A 25,949-nucleotide genomic window follows, 5' to 3' on the forward strand; every position below is an offset into this window, starting at 1 on the left:
TTTGGCCCTTCTCCTTCAGTGCTCACAGGGGGTGTGGAGGAAGGAGGTGGTGGGAATGTGTGTAAGTGATAAGGACCAGTTTTGCCTGGCATGATTTGCCATTAGTGTTGGCATCGGTGTTTATGGCTCTCTGTTCCACTGCGCTCTGGATGTATTTCTGCTAATAATGATTTTTGTATTACTTAGTTTACTAAAGTTTGCTAATAAAAAAAAAGCATCCAGATGCAAATGGCGTTAGTTTCCTGGGCAGGATAGTTTACGGAGAAGGAACCTATGCCCGTATTTCTTTTATAATTTAAAAATTTTAAATGTCTATTGTATCTGCATTATAGAATATAAGTATCTAATAATATATCTGGAACTGTATATCTAGAAGTGTTAATATTTTTTACCACTTTCGGTTTTTATCATTTTCTCTGCTTACTGCTTGTTTTCCCATATCCTAAAAGCACGGATATAATCTCATTGTAAACTATTCATGCATGTAAATCAGCGCATCGAGTAAAATATGCAAGACCCCTTTCCACCCTTTTCCTCTTTGCAGAGTGACTCTTAACTAATTGCACGCACTTCCTGATGCCTATTTATGCATTTATCCAGACCTATGTATGCTCTCTTTTGCTTTTAACGCAAACCGGATTATATTCTGTATTTTTTTTTTTCTGTTCTGTCACATTTCACAATGTAAATGTACCAACATTTGTGCAGGCACTTTTGCACTGATGACCTACAGAATGTTCCAGTTTGTCCCTGTTGCAAGCAATGCATCTCAGTGCTGCATTTGTAGACAGGCTCCTGGGAGCATAATTGCCAAGCCGAGTGGTATGAAATTGTATGTGAATGGACACTGATAAATTATCCTACTGTAGCAATTTGCAATTCCACTAACGTTCTTTGAGAGCAGCCATTGTCTAAAATCATCTCCAGTACCAATTTCTTTAAAATTATTGATTCTTATTTTTGTTAGAATTTCTTTGATTGCTACTTAGGCTTAGAATACTTACTGGCTGTTTGATTTCTACTACGAACCATCTGATCGTTTCCTGTACTCATTTTCCTATTGGGCTATTTGTCACCCTTTTCTGTAAGTTGAAATTCTTAATATAGCCTCGTCATGGGTTTAGGTTTATCATATAAAATTTTTAATTTTTCTGCCATTGAATCTGTCATTTCTTCTATGGCTTTTGGGTTTTATGTTTTACTTGGCAAATCCTTCTTTGCCTCAGTGTTATAAATGTAACTATTGTTGTATTTTATTTCATGTAGTTAGTGTCTGCTGGTACCTTGATAGTTTTGCTTTTTTTTAAAATTTTTTTTTAAACTTCCTGATGATTGACCTACCTGGGATTTCTCTAGTTAGTGCTAGGGGCAAGAGTTTAACTTGACTTTTTCCCAAATTATTTCATGAATAGGTTCTTCTTTCCCAGTGATTTAAAATGCCACCCTAAAAAAACATAATTGCAAATGTGTGTGTGTGTGTGTCTGTTCTATTTCCTGTGTTATTATCTACTGGTTTTATACCCAGCTAGTAGAGCCGGGGCTTCCCTGTTAGTGTGCCATTGCGAAATTATCATGGCTCTTCTTTTGTATTTCCTCTTCCATATCAAATGCAAAATCAGCTTGCTAACCTCACATATAAAAGTGCTGCTTTTATTTTAATTGGGACTCCTTTGAATTTATAAATAAATGTAGGAAAAGGTTACAGTATGGGGGGAATACTCTGCAGTATTTATTTTTTCCCATCCCATGCAGGAATATTTAGGTCTTCTTTTTGTGTCCTTCATTTGGTTTTTCCGTTTTATCCACATCAGCCTCACCCATTACTTGCTGGGTAGATTGTTGTGTGTTTGAAGAGTGGCTGCTATGAATGTAACGTCTGTCACTTCTGCTCTTGTTCACTGTTTCATGAGTTAGGTCCCCGGGATGCTTCCCTCATGCCCACACACACTTTGGGACAACAACATAACACCTTGCCCCTTAGCAGGCCTTAAGTGCATATGGATTGCTGTTCCACCCTGAAGCACACCCTCCTTCCCACCTCCAGGTGGAGGGCTTGAGTGCCTTATGGGGGAGACGGCCTTCACTGTGAGCTCCAGGCAGCTGGTGCTCTGACCAGGCGCATTTTTATGTTCCTGCATCCTCGTGATCACTGCATGGTTCTCTCTCCAGGTACTTGCTTTTCTTTCCACTAAACAGCCCTGAGGGCCGCCTGCTACTTCCCCCCTCTGCTTCCCTGTGCTCCTGCCCAGCCTGCCTCTCATTCCTGCCAATACCATACAAAGGACTCTTAACCTAGCACCCCCTGCCCCAGTGTTGTAGTGTGTATTTCCTGCAAATAGGAACTTTCTCCTATGTAACTACAGTAAAACTACCCAAACCAGGAAGCTTATGTTTTTGCTGTCATCTAGCCCTCAGACCCCATTCAAGTTCAGGTATTGAGTCACAGCCTTCACGGGTCAGCACCACATGGGTGTGGTTACTTGCACACCTCAAATCATACATTGTATACCATTTTTTGGGTTGTATTTTTATGTGATTTTTTTAAGGTTTCGTTTGTTTGTTAGAGAGAGAGCGCACTCAAGCGGGGGAAAGGGGAAGAGGGAGAGAGAATCTTAAGCAGTGGGGAGCCCTATGTGGGGCTTGATCCCATGACCCTGGGATCATGACCTGAGCCAAAACCAAGAGTCAGATGCTGAACCGACTGAGCCACCCATGTGCCCCAAGACTTTTTTTAAAGGTTGTTTTAGGTTCATCGAGGGGAAGGCACAGAGATTTCCCAAATACCCCTTACCCTGACCAATGCACAGCTTTCCCCATAATCAACACCCCCCACCAGAGTATATCTGTGTTATAGTCCATGAATGCACAGCTCTAGCTGAGCCCCTGCCTGTGATTCTCAAGATGAACCCCCAGCGGCCATGCCTCCCACCAGTGCTACAACAAGAGGCCATTGCCAGGAGACAGGGGTGAGGTGGGGGGCCAGGGGTGAGGAGGGCTGTGAGTTCCAAAAACAAAAGAAGCAACTTGTATATTATTGACACTTTTAGTGTCAATGGGGCTAAATGGGAATGTACCTTGGTGAATGGTGAAAAACCATCAGTGGTGAGGTTCAGGACGCCCCACTCGAGACCCTCAACCTGCTTCACATGCAACCCATGGCTTTGGGCGAGTCTCTGCACCTCACTGGAGATCACGGGCACAGGACTTACCTGGGCAATTCTGCAGTGATCCTATGAGCTGCTGTATTACCAAGAAAATGCCCTGTTCATGAAATGTGTCAGATAAATGGAAGACAGCATACTTACTTACAACTCTTGTTTAAAATTCCCATTTACCTCATAGGTAACTAAAAATAGAGTCAGTACTGTTAACACCTTATTTTTATATAAACTTTTGCAACAATCTCATTTGATAGAATAAAGATTATCCCCGTTTTGTAAATGAGAAAACCAGCACCCATAAAGTTCTTCCAAAGGCTATGAAGGCCCTTCGAGCTTGGATGTATGATGAGAAGTGTGTCCAAGCTCTTTCCCACCGGGAGCAGGTGGAATCCTGCCCCCGCCGCCCCGGCCCCCCAGTCTGTTCTCTGGCACAAGCCCAGTGGGTTGAAGAGTATGTCTGAGTCATCCCCATTGGTGCTCCAAGAATTCTTCATTTGAATGTTCTTGAGCTGGTCTTAAGCATTGACACGACCAGGGGGAATTAGTTCCATGTTTTAGGAATCTACCCACAATGACGCTTTTATGACAGCGTGTCCAGGTTACCATGTTAAAGTACACACGCCTCCCACTGCGTGGAGCTTTATAGCAAAGTCATTTCTGAATTGTCTGCTCAGCCACATAGTCTATAAGTCTTTGGAATACAAAATGTTGGATTTTTTGCATCTCTCCTCCTTAGTTTTCCAGTGTTTGTATACAATTAGAGAAATCTATATGTTAATTTAAAAATATTTTTGAATGTTTATTTTGGAGAGAGAGGGTGCACAAGTGGGGGAGGGGCAGAGAGAGGGAGACAGAATCCGAAGCAGGCACCAGGCTCTGAGCTGTCAGCACAGAGCCTGACGTGGCGCGAAATCTACATATTATTAAGTAAGTGGCTCAATGGCACATAGCAGTAAGAGCCAACGTTATTATGTTCTTACTGCGTGCGGGGCACCACCCAATGGCTTTGCACGTATATACTCCTTCGATTCTCTGACAGCTCTATGAGATGGGTGCTACTTAAATTCCCACTCTACCTCTCGGGAAACTGAGGCACCGAGAGGTTAGGTTAGTTGTTCAGGGAGGTGGTAGACGTGCGTTTTGAGCACACGCACCATGACTTCAGTGCCCACACCCAGCTCGAAACCACACCTTGGGTGGCTGGTTAGCCGTGTGTACAGGTGACCACGGGTTTCTAACCATCTCAGAGGCGTGTGCGGGGCAAATGAGGAATGTCTCAGAGGGTTATTAAGCTGTTCAGCACCTCAGTGTCTCCGCCTTTTTGGTTTTCAGCTTTGGAACAACTACTTTCACCTGGCTGTCGCTTTCCTCACTCAAGAGTCCTTGCAACTGGAGAATTTTTCGAGCGCGAAGAGAGCCAAAATCCTTAACAAGTAAGTCTGCGAGGTCATGGGCAGGAGCCTGCATAATTTCCACGTCGTCTTGGTATGCAAATTGAGATGTAATCATGGTGTAATGAAAGGGTGGTTTCAAATCATGAATCTGGTATTGCGTCTTCTAACCCATGAATCAGGTCTAAACCTGCAGGGTTCATCCTGGTGAGTTCAGAGTCAGTGTCCACCACCATTAGCACCGCACAGAATGGGAGTTTCGGGAGATAGCTGCTTTTGCCACGCACTTTGCTGATGTCATTGCACACATGGTTTTCTTTGTTGCCCAATTCTGCAATGCTTCTTCGAAAAATGAAGCTTCTAATGCAAGCTCTTGGCACAGTTGAGATTGTTGAAGAACTCCTTTGGGGTGAGAGCTTCCCGGTTTCCTTCTTTGCAAGAGGTTCCCCCTCTCGTGCTCCAGGTAGGAGGTCCAACGGGCTGAACCAGCCCTTGGATCATCCTAACAGACCTCTCGGGCGCCCCACGTTCCTGCCTCGGTCCTTGCATCCTTCATGGCTACTGGTCCAGGACAAAGAAAAGAGCTCTTGCGTGCTTTCTTTCCAAACTCTGGGTGCCCTGAGGGTCTCGCCTCCCCTCTTTCTGCCTCAGTTTCGCCGACTTCTCTCTTTGCTGAGCGCCCCTTTCGTAAGGACTTCTGAGAAGAGTTCTCCGATTGCTCCCATGTTTCCACGTCACCCGTTTCTGTGAGTCATTTCGTCATGCCTCTGCTTCACATTGACTGTTCCAAGGCTTTGGCGACCCTGTGCCACTCCCTGATGTTAGCGATCCCAGAGGGAGTCTCAGAAGGTGACAGCTGTTCAGTGCTCCTCATGTCCTGTGAGCATGTATCTCGCGTGCTGGCCACGTCGAAAGCACATCATCCCTGGAGAGTAAGAATTTTATCAGCAAATATGTACTGAATGCGTACTACATGCCAGTGACTCGCTGAGCACTCCGTGTGCATTTTTCATGTACAATCATTAAAAGCAAAACAAAACCTATTCATCGGGTTCTCTTATCATCCTCACTTCGCAGATGAGGAAGGTGAAGCCACATGGCCAGTGCCACCCACCTGGTCATTCTGACCCTGGCAGTTCAGAGCCCAGGACGTTTACCTGCGCCGCTCTTAGAACCTTCTATCCTTTCCTTGTGCCATCTACAGAAAGGTCGACTCCCAGCCGGCCATCTTTCCTTCAGGCTTTCTCAGTTGGGTGGCTCCTGTCCGTTGACCATTGATGTAGACGTGTGTTCGGTGTTCAGAAAAGAGGAAGGCCCCAGAAGGTGTAGGCCAAGTGGGTGGCCACTGGGGACTCCTGGGAAGGCCTGTTAGCAGCAGAGTCGGCCTACTCGGAGCCAACGTGGGGTGAGACTGCTAGGCTTGGCCCAGGGACAGACTTCGGGCAGTGCCTTCTGGGGACCAGCTCAATAGGGAAGCTTCCGCTTTGCCCAGTTAACATCATCTCAGGGCGCCTATAAAATTAGGGCTGGCAACTGGTAGATGCGGCTATCCTGTGGTTTAAATGCTCTCCTGGTGGAACTTTCTATAGTAGCAGCAGAAAAATCTGGCCCGCTCTGAGTACCACACAACTCCTTCACAGCCAGCCCTGGATGCCTGGGACGCCTTGTCATCCAGTCCTGCAGAAGGAAAGCTGGCCCACAGCAGGTGAATCCACCTGTGTGTACGGACGGGGCTCACTGCGCGGTGAGGCAGGAATCCAAACCCAGCTCCAGCCGACAGCAGAATCCATTCTTTGCCAAGTGCACAGCATGGCCAACCCTTCAAGATGCCTGCAGGAGAAGAAGGGAATGGAACCCGGAAATATGGCTTAAAAGAGCTGGCATCTCCTTTGAGGTTTTTAGCGTAAAACAATTGGTTCTGAGCCTTCTCCAGACCAGAATGGGGTGGCTCTGCACTGGGCCCCCTGTTGGTGTGTGAATGTTAACATTCTAAGCTAGAGCAACGTCAGTAAATGCATTAACCACACAGGGCCTCAGCCGCCAAAGAAAACCTTTGCTTCTCACATAGCTATGTGCATTTAGAGGCTTCAAAGCCAACAAAAATTAAGCACGGCCAGCTGGTGTCTCCCCTTCCAGAGCCGACAGGGCTTCTGAATTGAGCATTCTTTTTCTCATAACCGTGGCGATAAGAGACTCCGGATTTTCCCTTTGAAATTTTCTCATAGATTCCCCAAGGGAAAAACTCCCAAGCATTTTAGTAGTTGTCTTTGCAAGACTCTGGCAGGACTGCCTCAGCCCCTGTGCAGCCTCAGGGGCCCTCTCCCAGGGGCCTAAGCTCAGCGTGTGGCCTTCATAGGCCACCAAGGACAGGCGTTCTCTGTGTCTGAGACAAGCGCCCGTGGCCCGTGAGGCCGTGTGGCTAACATGTGTGTGGCAGGTTCACCCATGTTTTTTGTATTTTTCGTGCCTCTTCCTGTACCTTAAACACTTTATAATCTAGCTGCAGGTTTATTGCTAAGTACCAAAATCTACATAAGACATATTTAAAGGCATCCTACCCAAATGCTTACATTTTCCCAGGACCCAGAACCGTTTTAATCTGCTTAAAATTGTGCTACTGCAAAGGGATTGAGTACCTGCTCTGCACTCAGGGTCCTGGTGCTGGGGACCCCCAGGGTGCCGTGACAGCCTGGACATTGGCAACTAGGAGCCAACGTGGGGAGCCCAAGGCCTCTGGCAGGAGGGGATCCCAGGCTGCGTGGCAAAGGAGCAGCCAAATTACCAGGTTGCCTGACCGAGCCGTGGGTCAATGAACGGCCAGTCCCCACAAGGGTCCTCAAGTCCCAAAGGGCATGGCCTGATCTATGAGCAAAGAGATGCTGTGGGTTATTGAAGCAGAGGTGAGTGGCCAGGCCCGGAGGGCTTGGGGGAGAGCGTGAGGCCCAGTGATGTGGGAGCCGACTCTATGGGTCCGAGCACAAGACTGGGTGCTGACACAGAGCACAGTGCAGTGTGATGAGCAAGCCTGTCTTTTTCTAGAGGGAACCATGGGCTTCGAAGGTGGAGTGATGCCACGTCCATGTAGTAGCCGCTGGCCGCCTCCATTGGGGCCTGTCTACTGCTCTAGGGTTCCTGAATCCAGCCAAATGCATCTGAGTGAAGGCTTCTCTGTGGAGCCCCCTCCCCCCGCACCTGTACACCCCCACCAACCCTCCTCTCCCTCTGTGCCTTCAGCAGCTCCTTTCTGCCTGGTTCATGGCGTTGTGGCCCAGAACGATAGAAAATCCCGGTGTCCAAAGATCAGCCTGTTCACTCCCGCTTGTTAAGCTCTCCATCCTCCCGATGACCGGGGTTGGGGAGATAATTAGGATATTCGTTCCAGAGACATTCCCCAAAGTGCATGGGGGTAACGTAAAATAACGGGCCATACCACACAGAGAACTGATTATGTCAAACCCAAATTGAGTATGAGATCTTCCAGTGAATCACAAAATAAATAACCGCTAGGAACCAAAGTGTATCATAAGAAAATTTAAGTGACTCAGCCTTCAGACATCCTTGTTGCTAGTGACTGCCCACAGAGGACATGTGAAACCTGACCATCATCTGTCCCTCGCCCAGCCCACCCCCCCACACCCCGATCGTCAACATTATTGGGACTCAGGAAATAGGAGTCAGATGTAAAAGAGTTTATTTTTGATTAGCAGCCAGCTTGGCCATTTTAGTGCACAGGACACATGTGTCCTGGCATGTGACAACGTGACCTGTGACTACAGACAGGCTCCTGTGTTCAGGACCAGTCTTTGTCCTGGGAGAGAAAGGGGGTTCAGGAATTGGGCATCTGGCATTTCTTTTTTTTTTTTTTTTTTTTCAACGTTTATTTATTTTTGGGACAGAGAGAGACAGAGCATGAACGGGAGAGGGGCAGAGAGAGAGGGAGACACAGAATCGGAAACAGGCTCCAGGCTCTGAGCCATCAGCCCAGAGCCTGACGAGGGGCTCAAACTCACGGACCGCGAGATCGTGACCTGGCTGAAGTCGGACGCTTAACCGACTGCGCCACCCAGGCGTCCCGGCTTCTGGCATTTCTAAGCACAAGGTGCTCACTTCAAAGTTTCAGCCCAAGAGAGTAACATTTGAAGGCCAACCTCAGGCCAGTGCATTTGAACCTGTTATGCAGGTTCCGTGAAGACCCTCTCCCCAGTTGTCTTCCGTGCTGCTTCTCGTCTTTATGTACTTTGTATACTTTCTGTTTATTTTTTACGGTAGAGATCTGCCCTCTGCCCGTCGCACCCTCATGAGACCATGAAGGTAGTAAGGTTGCTACTTCATAAAACATTTGTACACATATATTTATATGTGTGTTGATTAGTAAAGTAAAACCTACGTCTTACTTCAAAAATATTTTGAAACTTAAACTTTATTTTTTTATATATTTTTTTAAAGTTTATTTATTTATTTTATTTTTCTCTTTGAGAGAGACAGAAACAGCATGAGTGGGGGAGGGACAGAGGGAGAGAGAGAGAGAGAGAGAGAGAGAGAGAGAGAGAGAGAGAGGGAGAGAATCCCAAGCAGGTTCACACCCAGAATGAGACACCCCGTAAACAAATATCTCCACGCGGGGCTCTGAGATGTGCACGTGTTAGGTCAAACTACAGACGTTGCTCTTAGGGAAACTGGAGGGAAATAAAGCTGTGACAAGCCCCATTTTGCAGCGTGACCTAATCCCGAAGCTGTGTTTGCGCTCCAGATTGTGACAAGAAATAGTTCAGAAAAAGTATAACTTGTGTCTGGGCTCGTTTTGTGAGAGACTCTGATCATTCAGAAGAAGTTCGCTGTGAACTGAGTTAGCCAGGGGCCCGGGGAGACAGACGTAACGAACGGTGGCCCTGTGCCGAGTCCCTGTTGGCAGGGGGCATGTGTTCCCCACGCCCGAGTGATACCGTGCTCCGTTGAACATTGTAGAACTTCTGTGGCACCAGGCACCGTGGCACATCCGAGCCCTGTGCATCATGAACTTTATTCCCTCGGTCGCTGCTGGGGTCCCACCTCCTCTCGCCTCCCTCAGGGATTCAGCGTTCAAGTGTCCCACTTGGCCCATCATCTCCCTCCAGCGGCCTCCACATCTGTCTCCGTTCCTCAACCTCCGCCCGCTCCTAACACCGATCTGTCTCTTTCATTCATTCTCAGAACGAATGTCGATCTTCTTCCTCCTTTTTGGCCTCGCTGTTCCTTGTCAGGCTCCTGGTCCTCCGTCGGGCCATTCGCTCGGTGGCTGGGCTCCTTGAGCCTTGCTCTCGGGACTTCTTACTCCACTCTCCCTCCTTCAGAAGGCCGTTTTCTCAGCTGTGCATCTCAGCCCTTCCTTGGGCCAGGATGGCAGCTTAATGGTCATCGCACTCATTTCCCGCGATCATCCACCCTTGTAGTTAACGCCCTGGGTGGCTCGAAACGCCTGAAGTGTGTTGTCCCACGTCAGGAGGCTAGGAATCCAAATCAGGGGGTGGGCAGACTTGGCTCGTTCTGGAAGCTCAGATGGAGAGCCTGTTCTGTGCCTCTCTTGCATCAGGTGGCTGTCCCCAGTCCCTGGTGCTCCTTGGCCTTGGCTGCATCCTTCCCAACTCTGCCCCTGTCTTCAGGTGGCCTCCTTCCCCGTGTCTCCAAATCTCCTTCCCCTTGTGAGGACACCTGTCCTGGGACCTAACCTCCCTCTGACCTCCGCAATCAAGTATGATGTCATCTTAACATGATGACATCTGCAAAGACCCTGTTTCCAAATAAGGTCACATTCTCAGGTTCTGGGGGCCAGGACCTCTACACGTTCTTATGGATGACACAGTTCAACCGACAGTCATGCCCAACAGACTTATTTGGAGACCATACTTCATGGAGACCATGAAGGTAGTGAGGTTACCACTTCATACAACATTTGTACACATATATTTATATGTGTGTTGGTTAGTAAAGTAAAACGCATTTCTTATTTCAAAAATATTTTGAAGCTTAAACTTTGTTCTCTCGTAATTTTTTTAAAGTTTATTTATTGACTTTGAGAGAGGCAGAGACAGCATGAATGGAGGAGGGACGGAGAAGGAGAAGGAGGCAGAGAATCCCAAGCAGGCTCTGCCCTGGCAGCACAGAGCCTGATGCGGGACTTGAACTCATGCAGCCGTGAGATCGTGATCTGAGCTGAGAAACCAAGAGTCAGTAAACCCAGGTGCCCCGAAACTTAAACTTTAAAAAACTGTCTGTGGGGGCGCCTGGGTGGCTCAGTCGGTTAAACATCTGACTCTTGGTTTCTCAGCCCAGGTCATGATCTCATGGTTTGTGAATTTGAGCCCCACATTGGGCTTCATGCTGACCATTCGGAGCGTGCTTGGGATTCTGTCTCCCTCTCTCTCTGCCCCTCCTCTGCTCTCTCTCTGTCTCTCTTTCAAAATAAATAAACTTTAAAAAGCTGCCTCTGTGGCCTTTGTTCAGACTGCATCCCCCTTGTTCTTTCTTTTTTATCCCCCTTGTTCTCTTAAGGGGAAGGAGCAGGCTCCCTGTCTTCCAGCCACTTTTCCTACTTGGTCAATATAATCACCTATCCTGCTCTGCCACGGGGCATTTGCACCTGCTGACGCCTCTGCTTGGAATGCTCTTCCTTCCCCTCTGACTGGATTACATCTTTCCTTCTTCACATCGGAGGGTACTTGTCTGTGGACTTTGTTCTCCCTATGATATTAATATTCTCATATTAGCTCTGTGCCTGGCCTCTAGTAAGCATTCGGTAATTAATGAATCAATGAGTAATCCTCCCCGAATGAATCAATTTAAATGGCCATTGTAACCATGAGGGGGCTGCTGTATGAGGCCTAGCCTGAGCTTGTAAAGGAAGCACCTAGCGTGGCTCGAGTACTTGCTAGAACATATGAGGGCCTTATCTCTCTCATTCTTAAAAGATCCTGGGAGGTGAACATCATACATCATTATCCCAGGACTGCAGAAGAGGAGACTGAGGGTCAGAGTGGCCAGGTGACTTGCCCAGTGTGCTTCTGTTTGGGCTCAGGTCAGCCTCACCCCCAAGGCTGGACTGTCTGTGGTGGGCAGTGGGTTTTCTGTCCCTTGGGGTGAAGACTGCCAAAACCAGAGACTGAGATAAGGCCTCAGAGATTGGATTCCTGCTATTTTAGGTAAGAGCAATAGGCCTGGTGGGGGACCCTGTATCTACCTGGGCTGTGGGGGGATTGTCTGCTGGGGGCCCCGCTGGCAGTTTGGAGGTGCTCCCTTTCCTGGGGGTGGGCACGGGCAGCCGGGCTGTGGGGGGCGGTGCCGGGTGACCTCAGCTCCGTGCTGCTGTCTGGCTGGTCCATTCACCACCGGGAACCTTTGCTTCCTCGGTGGAAAGAGGGCTGCAGCAGCGTCCCTTTGCTCACCCCGTAGTCTTAACTGCCAGAGTCCGATGAAACCAGGGCCCTTGGCAGGACGTGACGGAGTGCCGTGCCATGCGGTCAGGGACGCCCACACTTGCGGGCCCTTGTGATGAGTGCTGCCGGGACGAGGCGTGGGGCTTGGGGTCCGAATCTTGGGATCTTTTTCTTCCCTCCTTGCCTGTGACTCAGCCGAGCCCTCTAGCTCCCCCCTCCGGGACTGGTTCCGCTCACTCCCGTGTAGGCTGTTAGAGATGACCTTGGTTCTGACCCACAAGGCCGCCAGCCCTGGTCTGCTCCCAGGTAAGGAGCGTTAGCCCCGACATTCCCAAGGACTGCTGCTTTCTCCTCCTCAGGAGGAAGGTACAAACGCTCTGGGAACCCCCCTTGAGTTCTGGTGACAGCCGTGACCCTACCGGTGGTTTCCCGGAGACGTGTAGAGATTAAGCTGCCTCTGGCGAGGGATGTGCTCCTGGATCTCTGCCGATATCCTGTCCTCAAATTCCGTGAAGGCACATCGTCCTCCACATACAAGACAGGACAGCGTAACTGGGAAATGCAAACGAGGCATCATGACTGTCTCACCCTCTGTGGGCACCGTAAGGAGAGGTGATGCGCAGGGAGAGGAGGCGGAAGCGGCAGGGGTTCCCTCTCCGCGTGGGCCCCCTGGCACCCAGGGGTCGGCCTCAGCTCTGGAGAAGTGGCGGGTGACTGTAGGTCACGAGACATCGGGTCACTCCTGAATGGTCCCAGCCGCGTGGCGTTTTGGCCTTTCTTGTTGTGTGAGAGCTATTATCTCGGGAGGAGAGGGAGTCCCCTGGCTGTTAGAAGAGTATTTAAAGCTTGAGTCAGGCAGTGGCAGGCCAGCCACTGTGACCAACTCTCACCACCTCTGGAGGCTCTGAACTCGTGCTGGCAGGGGAGGGGGCGGTCTCTATGTTCCCGGGGTACTGCCTGCAATGCCAAGCGCCCGGGGTCCCCAGATGCCTGCTCCCAGAGAGGTGATCATCCACCCGCACAGCGAGATGCTCGCAGCCTCAGGAGGCGGCATCAGCACCGGGCGTGAGTATGGCTTTACGCTCCGCGGTGCTCTTTCCAGGTAAATGCCAGGAGGGTGCCAGCCAGCCCCATTGTCTCCGGGTCTGGGCCGCAGCGGCTGCCGGGGCCCTTCGTCATTTGTGCAGGAGCAAAAATGGGGATCGGGAAACTGGATCTACAAGCCCGGACAGGGTGCACAGCTGAACGGGGCTTAGATCATACACACCTTGGGCGATTGGGGCTCCAGTTGGACATGGAAGGATGCTCTCTGGTCACCCACGGACTCAGTCCAGTATCTTTGCTGACAGCGGATGGGCCGCTCCTCACTGGGGCAGTGGGGACAGGTGCATTCCTTGGTCAAGATCCCCCCTGTCTCACTCACCGAATTCACCCACATCAGCACTCACCCAGTTGTCAGGCTGGGCAGGAAGGTAACTCATCGACATCAGAGGACAAGCTTGTCCTCGTGGGAAGGGGCTGACGCTCCCAGCTCAGTTCTTGTCTGTACAGTGGGCTGTGGCACCCGGACAAGCGCTGTGCCCCAGGTCAACTTCTGTGAAGGGGCCTCCAGGGCAGGCTTCCCTGGTTGAGAGTCTGAGCCTGCAGCCCTCTCTGGCCGGAAGTGACAGATGTGTGCTTAGGGCACCGGAGACTTCTATAAGGGGGCAGCCTACTGCGGTTGATGATTTACCGGGAGGATCTTTGCTGCTGGAGCCACAACCGGGTCATCTGTACACACAGCTTTCCTTTCCACATCAGCTGATGTGAGGACGAACAGAGCGGCTTGATGACCCAGCTGCTATACTGTCGTACTCTACGATCGTTTTGCAAATGACTATTTTTAATATGATCAGGCTTTTTTTTTCGTTAGGCAATAAAGGAAAAAGTTAAATTGCTCACAAACTAATAAATGTTTATCTCCCGAAGCCTCATGTCCTGTTTTCTCACAAAACACACACCTCTTCTGCTGACCGGGTAATTAGCATTTATTTTCCTTGATAAACAAAAGACCGGGTAATATTTGTTGAGCTCTTTTGGTGCAAAGCCCTTCCAAAGGGATATTTGGGAGAGGCCTCCCCTGCTCTCGTGTCCACTCCAGGGCTTAATTTTAACGTGTGAAAGCTGCTTTGTGAGCAGGGTTGGAGGATGCCCTTTCGTGTCTGTGGTGCCTGGATGCTCTGCACACAAGCTCTCCCTTAGGCCAGGGACCCAGGTCCTCCTCTTGCCATTAGAGATTGAAGAAAGGAAAATGCTGCTATTACTCCCCACCCCCTCACCCATACTCCCATGGGGGTGTTGGGGGGGGGGGGAACGTTCCAGAGCCTGAGGTGATGAGAAAGGGAGACTCCCTTGGCTCGATCCTTCCTCCTTCCATTCCCTTTGGGGGCAAATACGCCACAGCGTCGATACGGTCTTCGTTTGTCTCAGTGATGGGGGACTTCCGTTGTGCTTAAAAATAATCTCAGTCTGATTGCCAAATGCTCGAAAGGGTGACTCAGCGTTTTCCCTGTCCTCGGTTCTCAGGTACGGAGACATGAGGAGGCAGATCGGCTTCGAAATCAGAGACATGTGGTACAACCTTGGTGAGTAGCGGGGCTTTCCGGACATCGTGGTGGCGGTCTTGAATGTGTGGTGGGTGATGACATTGGCCCCGGCTGTCTGTCGGGACTCGGGCATCCGAAACATCCGAATCATTTCTCCTCCTCGGAGAGCGATTGCTACTTTTGCAATAGCTGTTTTCCGTAAACAGGAGACGGGAAGAAAACCTGATGGGGGGGGGGGGGGGGGGAGTGAATAGAAACATCCGTGGAGCTCCCTCTTGACGTCAGATGAACACGTCTCTGCTTTGAAGCTGCTTCTGGGCGTCACGAACATTCCCTCCGTTCCTTGGGCATCCAACCGTGTAGCTCATCTCCTTGTCACAATGTCGCTGCTTTTACTATTCAGTTTAATATACTCTACCATATTCTACCCTCAGGTCAAAAGGGTTTTTTTGCCTACTCAGAACCGGACCTTGTATGTAGGCAGAGCGCCACCAGGTGGGGGTAGCATAACACACTTGCACAGTGAAAACACCAGGGGATCCTTGTGTTTAAGATGACACATTAACGTAGGTGTTTGTCACTACAAATTTCCCTCTTGCTGCTGCTTTTGCTGCACCTCAGACGTCTTGGTGTATTTTGTTGTCACTTTCATTTGTTTCAAGATATCTCCTGACTTCCCGTTTTACTTCTTCTTTGACCCACTGGTTTCTTCAGGAGCAGGCTCTTTAATTTCCACTATTTGTGAGTTTTCTCATTTTTCTTTTGTTACTGACTTCTGATTACATTCCATGGCAGTTGGAAGAGATACGTGGTCTGGTTTCAGTCTCCTTAAATTTTGTTGTTGCTGTTGTCGTTTTAAAGTTTATTTATGTGTTTATTTTGAGAGATAGAGAGACAGAGCACATGAGTGGAGGAGGGGCAAAGAGAGAGGGAGAGAGAAAGAGAGAGAGAGAGAATTCCAAGCTGGCTCCCACTGCCAGCTCAGAGTCCGATGCAGGACTAGAACCCCCAAACCATGAGATTGTGACCTGAGCCAAAGTCAAGAGCCAGAAGCTTAACCCACTGAGCCACCCAGGCACCCCTCCATAAATTTGTTAAGAATTGTTTAATGACCTAAGAGGTGGTATATCCTGAGGAACGTCCCATGTGCCCTTCAGCAGAATGTTATTCTGCTGTTCCTCAGTGGAATGTTCTATATGTCTGTTAGGTCTGTTGGGTCTACAGTGTTGGCTTCATTGGTAAATATAACTCAGCTGAACACCTCGAGAAACTAGGAAAAGGATGAAGCCCAAGGTCAGCAGAAGGAAGAAAACAATAAAGATGAGAGCAGAAATAAATGAAATAGAGAACAGAAAAACAATAAAAAAAAATTCAACACAACTAGAGTTGGATTTTTGAAAAGATAAACAAAATTAACCAACCTCTAGCTAGATGAACTAGGAAAAAAGGAGAGAAGACATAAATAAAACGAGAGGTAAGGGGTGCCTGGGTGGCTCAGTCGGCTGAGTGTCTGACTTTGGCTCAGGTCATGATTTCACGGTTTGTGGGTTTGAGCCCCGTGTCGGGCTGTGTGCTGACAGCTTGCTCAGAGCCTGGAGCCTGCTTCAGATTCTGTGTCTCCTTCTCTCTCTGCCCCTCCCCTGCTCACGCTTTGTCTCACTCTGTTTCCCAAAAAATAAATAAATGTAAAATAAAATAAAATAAAATAAAATAAAATAAAATGAGAGGTGAAACAAAACCATTACAGCTGATACCACAGAAATAAAAAGGATCAAAAGAGACTACTGTGCGTAATTATATGCCAACAAATTGGACAGCCTAGAAGAAACGATAAATTCCTAGAAACGTACAGCCTACCAAGACTGCATTATGAAGATATAGAAAATCTGAACAGACAGATGTCAGGTAATCTACAATCCAAAACTTCCCACAAAGAAAAGCCCGGGACAAGATAGCTTCACTGGTGAATTCGGTCCAACATGTAAAAAAGAATTAATGCCGATCCTTCTCAGACTCTTCCAAAATATCGAAGAGAAGGGAATGCTTCCAAACTCATCTTACGATACAAGCATTACCTTGATACTGACGCCAGATAAAGACACTACAGGAAAACTCCAGGCCACCCTCTCTGATGTGAACGTGATGTAAAAATCCTCAAGAAAACGCTAGCAAACTAAAGTCAGCGGTGCATTAATAGGATCATACCCTGTGATCAAATGGGATTTATCCCTGGGATGCAGAGATGGTTCAACATACACAGAGTAACAAAAGTGATAGACTGCATTAACAGAGTGAAGTATAAAAGTCGTATGATTTTTCAATAGATACAGAAAACCCATCTGGGGAAATTTAACACCCTTTTGTGTTAAAAACTCAACACACTAGGTACAGAAGTAACGCATCTTAACTTAATAAAGGTCACATATGACAAGTCCACAGCTAATATGCTCGGGGGCGAACCACTGAAAGTTTTTCCTATAAGATCTGGAACACAGGGAGATCCACTGTCACCACTCCTATTCAACATAGTACCGGAAGTCCTAGACAGAGAAATTAGGCAAGAAAAAGTAGTAAAAGCCATCTAGACCACAAGGGAAAAAGTAAAATTATCTGTTTGTAGAAGACCTGATCTTTTATGTAGAAAACTCTAAAGACCACCACAAACACTGTTAGAACTAATAAATTCGGGAAAGTTGCAGATACAAAATCAACATACAAATATCAGTTGAATTTCTATATGCTAACAAGAAACTATCTGAAAAGGACATTAAGAAAACAATCCCATTTCTAATAGGGTCAAAATGAATAAAATCCTTGAGCAAGGAGGTGAAAGACCTGAACACTGAAAGGTACAAATTATCAATGATAGAAATTCAAGAAAAAAACAAATAAATGTAAAGACGTCTCGTCTTTGTTGATTGGAAGACTTGATATTGTTAAAGTGTCCATATTACTCAAAGCAGTCTGTAGGTTCAGTGTTATCTCCATCAAAATCCCAATGGCATTTTTTCAGACATTGAAAAAATAATGCTAGAATTCATATGGAACCACGAACGACCCTATGTAGGCAAAACACTCCTGAGGAAGAAGAGTGGAGGCATCATACTTCCTAATTTCAAAATATATTACCCAGCTACGGGAATCAAAACACTGTAGTACTGGCATAAAGGCAGACATACAGACCAATGGACCAGAATAGAGAGCCCAGAAATAAGCCTGCACATGCACAGTCCACTGAGCGTTGACAAGGGAGCTGAGAATCTGGGGAGAGGATCATCACTTTAACAAATGGTGTTGTAAAAACAGGATATCCACATGCAACAGAATGAAACTGGACCCTTGTCTTACATCATACCCCAAAATCAACTCGTAATGGACTAATGATTTACTTATTTATTTTATTTTTTTTACTGTTTTTATTTACACTTGAGAGAGAGAGAGAGACAGAACGTGAGCAGAGGAGGAGCAGAGAGAGAGGGAGACACAAAAACCAAAGCATGCTCCAGACTCTGAGCTATCTGTACAGAGCCTGACGCGGGGGCACAAACTCATGAACCATGAGATCATGACCTGAGCCAAAGTAGGATGCTTAACCAACTGGGCCACCCAGGTGCCCCTGGATTAAAGATTTAAGCAGAAGACCCCCCCCCCAAACCTCAAAACTCTAGAAGAAACCATAGAAGAAAAGTGTGTTCCAGATCTTACAGGAAAAGCTTTCAGTCTTTCGCCCCCGACTATATTAGCTGTGGACTTGTCGTATGTGTCCTTTATTATGTTAAGGTGCGTTACTTCTATATCTAGTGTGTTGAGTTTTTAACACAAAAGGGTGTTAAATTTCATCAGATGCTTTTTCTGTATCTACTGAAAAATCATATGACTTTTATACTTCATTCTGTTAATACGGTATATCACTTTTGTTAATCTGTGCATGTTGAACCATCCTTCATATTGTACTTGGCAAGGATTTCTTGGAAATGACAACAAAAGCAAAAGTGGACAAGTAGGATGACATCAAACTAAAAAGTCGGCACAGTAAAGGAGACAATCAGCAAAATGAGAGACAGCCTGTGGAATGGGAGAAAATTTCCAAACCATATATCTGCTAAGGAATTTATTCCCAAAATAGATAAAGAACTCCTACAACTCGATAGTGAAACACACCCGATTAAAAAATGGCCAAAGGGCTTGAGTCGACATCTCTCCAAGGAAGAAATACAAATGGCCAATAGGTTTGTGAAAAGATGTGCAACATCACTCATCATCAGGGAAATGCAAATCAAAACCGCAGTGAGCTGTCCCCTCACACCTGTCGGCTGTTATGATTATTATGTCACAGCCATAATAGGATGGCTATTATGAAAAAAAATAAAAGGTAACAGGTGTCAGCCAGGATGTACAGAAGTTTGAACACTTGCACAGGGTTGGTGGGAATGTAAAACGAACTATGGAAGACAGCATGGAGGTTTCTCAAAAGTTAAAAATCGAGCTACCATGTGATCCAGCAATCTCCCCTGCTGGGTATACATCCAAATAAATTGAAATCAACCTCGATGAGGTATCTGTATTCCCATGTTCACTGCAGCGTTATTTACAACGGCCAAGATATGGAAACAACCCAAGTGTCCATTGGTGGTTGGATGGATAAAGAAAATGTGGTATGTCTATACAATGGAGTATTATTCAGCTTCATTTACGAGGAAAAAAAAAGGAAATCTTGCCATATGCAAAAACATGGATGGGCCTGGAGGACATCATGCTAAAGGCGAATGTGTCCTCTGTGAGCCCAGCCTCTCTCCGAGTGGAGATGAATCTCTTCCTGGCACCTGGTCCCCACTCTCAGCTTGCTTTGTGCCAAGGTGTCTGGGCATCTTTCTTTGGCCTCACGGATGGTCCTGTGCAAGATTTCAGTGGCATTTCCTGCCTGAGCGCCCGGGGCCCTGCTTATTCCACTCAACTTGTCACATGGAGCCTGTGGTGGCTACAGAGGACCTCCTCATCTCCCCTCTCCCCAGTGACTCTGTTCTCTCCAGGGAGGCGGGGTCTTTCCACTTCTTTCTCTAGTTGCCCCATGACACCTGGGTTTCCTTTGTTCCCCCAGGGCTGGAGCAACTTAGATAGATTCCTGCTCTCCATGTCGTGGCTGGAGAGCTTGGCTAGAAAGATACCCTGACGTGTCCGTATTCCACGGGAAGAACGAAACAGGGTCATAAAAACTGAACACGGTTTTCCGTGAAGGTGGGGAACTGGACCCCATCGCCCTCCTGCGGACCCTTCGAGCAGACAGGGATGGGGGGTTGAGGGCCACGCCTGTAATCCGGCTTTGCGGTCAGCAAGTTCTCAGCAGCCCGTTTCCAACCGGAGCCAGATTTCCTCACCAGAGCCTTCGACTCCTGATTCTTCTTGAGTTCCCGGATGTCAGCAAACATGGGTGCGGGAAGGCTCTGTCACATCTCGAGGGGAAGTTCGAATTTCCAAATACCCTTTGTCCATCTGTTTGCGTGAAGGATGGAGTCTTTTTCAAATGGGTCTTTACACAGAAAAATAAATGCGGAAAGCCTTGGCGTAAATACACTAAAAGATACTGTATTGTATAATACTAATAACATCGAAATTAAGAAGTATGGTGTAACATGAAGCGTCACCCAGGTTCTCAGGAGTAAAACTCCAGCGCAGAAGCTCCCAGGTGGTGATGAAGAACTGGCTGGAACGGCCACGTCCGTTCACGCTCTCAGTGGACACACCTCACGCACCTGCATGCTGTTTGGGTCTCAGGAGCTTGAGGAGACGTGTCAATGCAAGTGACTTTCCTGTAGCAGCTCAAATGCCCAGAATCTGAGTTCTGGCTCCAGGCTGTCCAAGAGCTTCCCACATCTCCCAACACAGAGCCTGCCGGGTGCCACCCTGCCCCTGCTCTAACTTCCATCCCCCCGGAGGAGAGAGTAGGAGCCCTGGCTCTGAGGGAGGGAATCCCTACTGGAGTTTCCTTCCTCCCTTGCCTCGGCCTGGCTATGTGGCCTCGGTCACATGACCCAGTCTCTCTGGGCTTCCATCGGTTTTCCAGGCTGTAAGATGGAGAGGTTGGACTGAGGTTTTCAAGAGCCTTCCAGTCCTGATGCTCCGTAATTCTTCACATACGTATGCGGATCTCAGTAATGAAATGCCAAGGCTTCTGGAACAGGGAGGAGGGCCATTCATGATTCATTTTAATTGATCACGCTCGGACAGATGCATTTGTCACTTGCCCCGATTGGCCAGACAACCGCAGGACCCACGCCAGGAAGGGGCCAAGTGCAGCCCCATTAGAGAGAGTCCAGAACAGGGCAGAAAAGGATGTTCAGAGAGACGGCATGGCGGGAGCTGCTCTCTGCTGGACCTGAGGGGAGCCAAGGCTCTTGGAGGTGCCAGCACCCCCTGGGCAGGTTCTGTGAGCTCCACCTGCCGCCCCTCTGCCTGAGAGCCTCCCAGGCCGCCTCTGGCACGCCGGCCCTTCCTAGGAGAGTGGCCACGCCTTCTTGTGACTTGGTCGCCTTCATCTCTCAGGTGCAAACTATGAGCTGTGTGTTTTCCCCCCACGGGAGAGTTTTAGGTATCGTTTCAAATGGCAGGCCTGCTTCGTCCTGAAATGGCTTTGATGGTTTCTGCACTATTGCAGATAACCAGAGGCATCCACCCTGGCAGATATTCTGAATGATGGTTAACACATTAAAATGCTTTTTTCTCGCTTGACAAATAGTCGCTGCCCCAACTCAGCCCACCCTGGCCCCTTCATGCTCCCCCAGGACCCCCCTCTTCGGTGTGCCCTCCCCACACTGAAGGGTCACTGGCTAGCATGGAAGGGGCTCCAAAACTCAGCTCAAACCATGGCTGACCTGACTGATGGGCGCTCCTGCCTTTCCAGCTCTTTCATTCTACGAAAATTATGTTCCTGATCACCTATGTAGTCAGTCCATAGATCGACCGCCATTTGAAAGTGGCTCCATTTCATTTTGTCCCCTTCCACGATTGCTGTGAAGGAAGGTAGGATAGGCCCAGGGTAACACGAGCTTCTTTGTGACGCCGACTCCAGGCCCTGGGGAAGGCTCGACCTTCAGAGGATGCACCTTTAGGTGTAAATCAGATCTTTAAAACTGTTTGGGAGCGGTTGGTTCCCTTGACATTACGTGTCATTATGCTCCAAACAGGCTGAGTCAAGCGGGAGGTCTTTGATTTGCAACGTAGTAAAGGATGCACTGAAAAAGCAAATGTCCCATTTCATCTGGGCAGTTGCTGATTTGAATGTGGTGATTAATGTAAAAGATCTGTGTTTTGCAGCTTTTCAGCCACGGATATTGAACACTGACTCTGGCTTGAGAAGCAGCCAAGAGGCCAAATGTAAACCGTGACCTCATTGGTCAATGAGGGGCGGGAATCTGGTAACAGCAAGAAATAACCACCCACCAACATGATGGGGTTCCTCGCTTATAAAATAATTAAATTATTTTTTGGAAGTAAAAAAAAAAGTAATAAAAGTGTCAGCAGCCCAAAGGATCTGCCCCAAGCAGCCCCTCAAGACAGCTAAGAATGTCTCCATGGGGTCACCTCAAGCGGCCTGGATCTTGCCTGCTGCGAATCTCAGGTATGAGAGCCTGCCATGAGCATCCCTGCCGAGGCCAGCACTCTGGGAGTTTATGACAGCACATCGCAGTTGCCCAAGATGTACACAACCTATTTCCTATGCAGCTTTTTTTTTTCTTTTTTTTAATAGGCTCAGGTTTGGGAACATATTGGCAGGTCGATCTAGCCCACTCTGGAAGAAAATAAAAATAGAAGTCAGATATATTTATCATTCTACAGTTAGTCACCTATTCCTCGGTCAGGGTTGAGCCCGTCAAAAGCTCACACATCACAGCAGTAAAATCGTTGAATCGCTGAAGCAGTAATTAATAAAGTTTTATTGTGCACACACCAAAGAGACAGTTTGTGGACAAGGCCCCCTCAAACTAATACATGGAAGGAGGCTCAGAGGTCTATCATTACAAAGAAGCTTATATAGTGGGACACCTGGATGGCCCATTCAGTTAAGCATCCGGCTCTTTATCTAGGCTCAGGTCACGATCTCACGGTTTGTGAGATCCAGCCGGGAGTCAGGCTCTGTGTTTAGAGCAAGGAGCCTGCTTGGGATTCTCTCCCTCCATCTAGCTCTCTGCCCTTCCCCCATTTGCTCACTCAGGTGCTCTCTCTCAAAATAAATAAATAAACTAAAAAAAAAAAAAAATTAGAAGCTCATATAGTGAGAAAACAATGACAATTTACTGGTTACAATATTGGTGATTGGTTATTGTTTTAGAATTCTCTTCATTGGTTAGTGGTTACCTCATGTCAACCTTGGAAAATGTTTGTGTGTGTGTGTGTGTGTGTGTGTGTGTGTGTGTGTGTGTGTGTTGGTTTTGTCTATGATTTTCAGAGGCATAAGCAAGAAGTGACCCCGGTCAGGTGAGCCTTGCCCAGTAAGCTAAAGGAAGCTTTGCTTGTATGACAAAACCGATTTTCTCTGCTCGGGGAATGTTCGAGGCCGGTCTCCATTTGTTTTCGATTTTAACAAGCCGAATGCTCCACGCGACTGTTTCCTCTCTGAGTCTTTCCTATAATACAAGCGGTACGTGGAGACGGGGGTCTCGGATCTCCCCTCCAAGCAGAGCTTCAGACAAGGATCTGTTCCGCCGGGTTGAATGCAAGCGCAGACTCGCGCTGCCCCAGGGGACAGAGCAGCATATTTTCCCCCTCCCAAGCCTGTCACATTTTGAGTCGGAAAGGAGAAATCAAAAGCACACTCTGTCCAAAAAAAAAGGAGGCAGGGGGCGGGAAGGGGGGGACGTGCTTATTTACTGAGCTGTTCAGTTATTTATCAAAGTGCGCTCCCGGAAGCAGGGGCCAGAGCGCCCGATCTCACCGTGGCCCGCACCACCCCCACTTCCGTTTTGTTTATTACCCGCGGCAGGCGGGCCAGCGCGGTGCAGAGGGTCCTGCCGGAGCCGGCGTGCTCACAGCGAGATCCGTGTCAGCCGGGTTTGGTCCGGAATAGCTTTCGTTCAGGGGGTCCCTTTGTGGATGATTCTGGGGACTGGACACATGATGTGCTTTCATTCAAACACATACAGTGAGGCCTCATCAGTTTCTGGATGATGGTGGAAATTTTTGCCCCGTCTACCTTTGTGTCTATGGAGATTTTCCTGGGGTTAGAATGGGGTTGATGACCCGGAATTCTGGACCCTCACGGTTGCAAAGAGGTTGTCCAAACACCCAGGGGGAGACTGTTGCCAGGTGAGGACTTGGATCCCCGGAGAGAGCACAGCCCAGTGTCCAGAGGGGACGGGGGGCCCCCACGTTTTGTAACTCGAAGAAAGACTCTCGGTGGGTTTTAAAAAATTTGGGAGTTGTAGCTAGGAGATTGGCAAGGTGACCCGAGGTAAAGTATTCCCATTGTGACCTGATAATTAGCTTGTTCTTTCTTTGTCTCAAAAAGGGGGGGGGGGGAGCGCATCCTCTTTTTCTTGAAGTCTACACCATCGCAAGAGTCACCTTGATCCTCATTGATTCCAAACCTGAGTTCATCATTAAATTTGAGCAAGTGATGCTCCAGGGGAAATCCATAATGCAAATGCAAATGCAAAAAAAAAAAAAAAAGAAAAGAAAACAGGACTAAAAGAAAGGGAAGAAGAATACTGGAGGACACTCAGGTCTTGCCCACCTTGAGGACCATTTGTTTTTGCAGAGGTTAAATCCTGGGGCTATCACTGTAGAGCCCAGCGCTGGCCCCTGGCCAGGTTCCTGCGTTACTGGGAAGGTCGATAATCAAAGATCAGAAAACCATCGTTCCTGTCACTTATTTTTCCAATCTGTGCATCGACCACCACCTGTTCCCACCCTATACTTTCCTCCCAGCTGAGAGCAGTAAGGGCTGGCAGTGACAGACAGCGCTCTCTGTGACACTCAAATTGTGTTGATGAACGACTTCGTGTCACTATCATCTGTTTTCTGAAACACTGGCTCTGACATTTTTTCAGCATAAGACAAGAAAAGTGTCACCTGAGAGACTGAACATAATAGCATTTTTAAGAGAATGCTTTGCCACTGCTACATGCCTTGCAGGGACATTAAGCATTTTGGGCAAAGGATAAGAATCACATTATTAGCACCTTTAGTCCAAATATTACCTGTAAGATTTTCATTATAGTCAGTTCCTTATTGAAGGTTACATTTTGCATGTGTCCACTTAATATGAGTTTCAGAAATGTATTAAGTTAGGCTTTATTATGACGGTTATGTACTTTGTGAAGTGTGGTTATTTATAATAGCCAAATTTGTTTAATGTTCTCTTTGCAGAAATCTGTATTAGCTGAGTAATAAAACCAACTAAATTCTTTAGAGGATCCATTCTGTTTTCTGATTATGTAGAAATATGAGTAAGAGTGATTAACTCTGGGTAAATTGCTAGTGTTAATAACAAGTTGTCACAAATGAGATTACCAGGTATTCTGTCTCCCAGCCCTGCTGTAGCTAATGCATACTGTTAGCTACTCGTGTCCTTGATCAATGTGATGTAATTGTCTATTTGTGAAATGACATTTCTCTTACATAACAGATAAGTCATGACTACAGGCCTTCTATTGGATGGATACTTTAATAGCTTCCCTTACAACATGTAGAATACAGTCCACTTCCGGGGCACCTGGGTGGCCCAATCGGTTAAGCATCCAGCTTTGGCTCAGGTCATGATCTCCCAGTTTGTGAGTTCGAGCCCCGCGTCGGGCTCTGTGCTGACAGCTCAGAGCCTAGAGCCTGCTTCGGATTCTGGGTCTCCTCCTCTCTCTGCCCCTCCCCTGCTCATGCTCTGTCTCTCAATAATAAATAAATGTTAAAAATTTAAAAAAAAAAAGGAATACGGTCCACTTCTTATACTAAAGGCTGGACACATTCAAAATACCTGCGGATGAGAAATGGACGCACATTCCCAGTATCCTAGCATTCAGGATCACACTAAGCTGTGTGGTTTTGTTTGGTCCTTTGAAGCGCATTTTAAAATCCTTTTTTTAAAAGACATGTTCTGAGTAATGCATTTCTGTGTTTAAGGTCAACACAAGATAAAGTTCATTCCAGAAATGGTCGGCCCGATACTAGAAATGACACTAATTCCTGAGACAGAACTGCGCAAAGCCACCATACCCATTTTCTTTGATATGATGCAGTGTGAGTTCCATTCGACCCGCAGCTTCCAGATGGTAAGGACATAGTAGGCGTGCGGTAAGTGGCTTGGGGAGAAGACCAACAAGCCTGGAAACCTTGAAAAAGACTTATAAATGGCTCTGGAGTTAAAGATGTTGAGAGATTTTCCTTATTGAAGAAGCCTGTCATCCTTTGCCTGCA

General features: G+C 47.7%; 1 protein-coding gene across 5 annotated transcripts in view; it reads left to right on the plus strand.

The window, feature by feature from the left end:
* The window catches only part of DOCK1 (dedicator of cytokinesis 1), a 531,830-nt gene that overhangs the window by 420,713 nt on the left and 85,168 nt on the right, over positions 1 to 25,949 (plus strand). For all 5 annotated transcript variants that reach the window (XR_006701760.1, XM_045439228.1, XM_045439230.1 and 2 more), the window contains 3 exons: positions 4,494 to 4,594; positions 14,527 to 14,585; positions 25,656 to 25,804. Coding sequence is in view for 4 of the 5 variants with exons in the window: in XM_045439228.1 (XP_045295184.1) it covers positions 4,494 to 4,594; positions 14,527 to 14,585; positions 25,656 to 25,804 (309 nt within the window). In the remaining variant the exon portion in view is untranslated. The remainder of the gene's footprint in view (positions 1 to 4,493; positions 4,595 to 14,526; positions 14,586 to 25,655; positions 25,805 to 25,949) is intronic.

Source organism: Leopardus geoffroyi, chromosome D2 (genome assembly GCF_018350155.1).
Source record: "Leopardus geoffroyi isolate Oge1 chromosome D2, O.geoffroyi_Oge1_pat1.0, whole genome shotgun sequence".
Lineage (NCBI taxonomy): Eukaryota > Metazoa > Chordata > Mammalia > Carnivora > Felidae > Leopardus > Leopardus geoffroyi.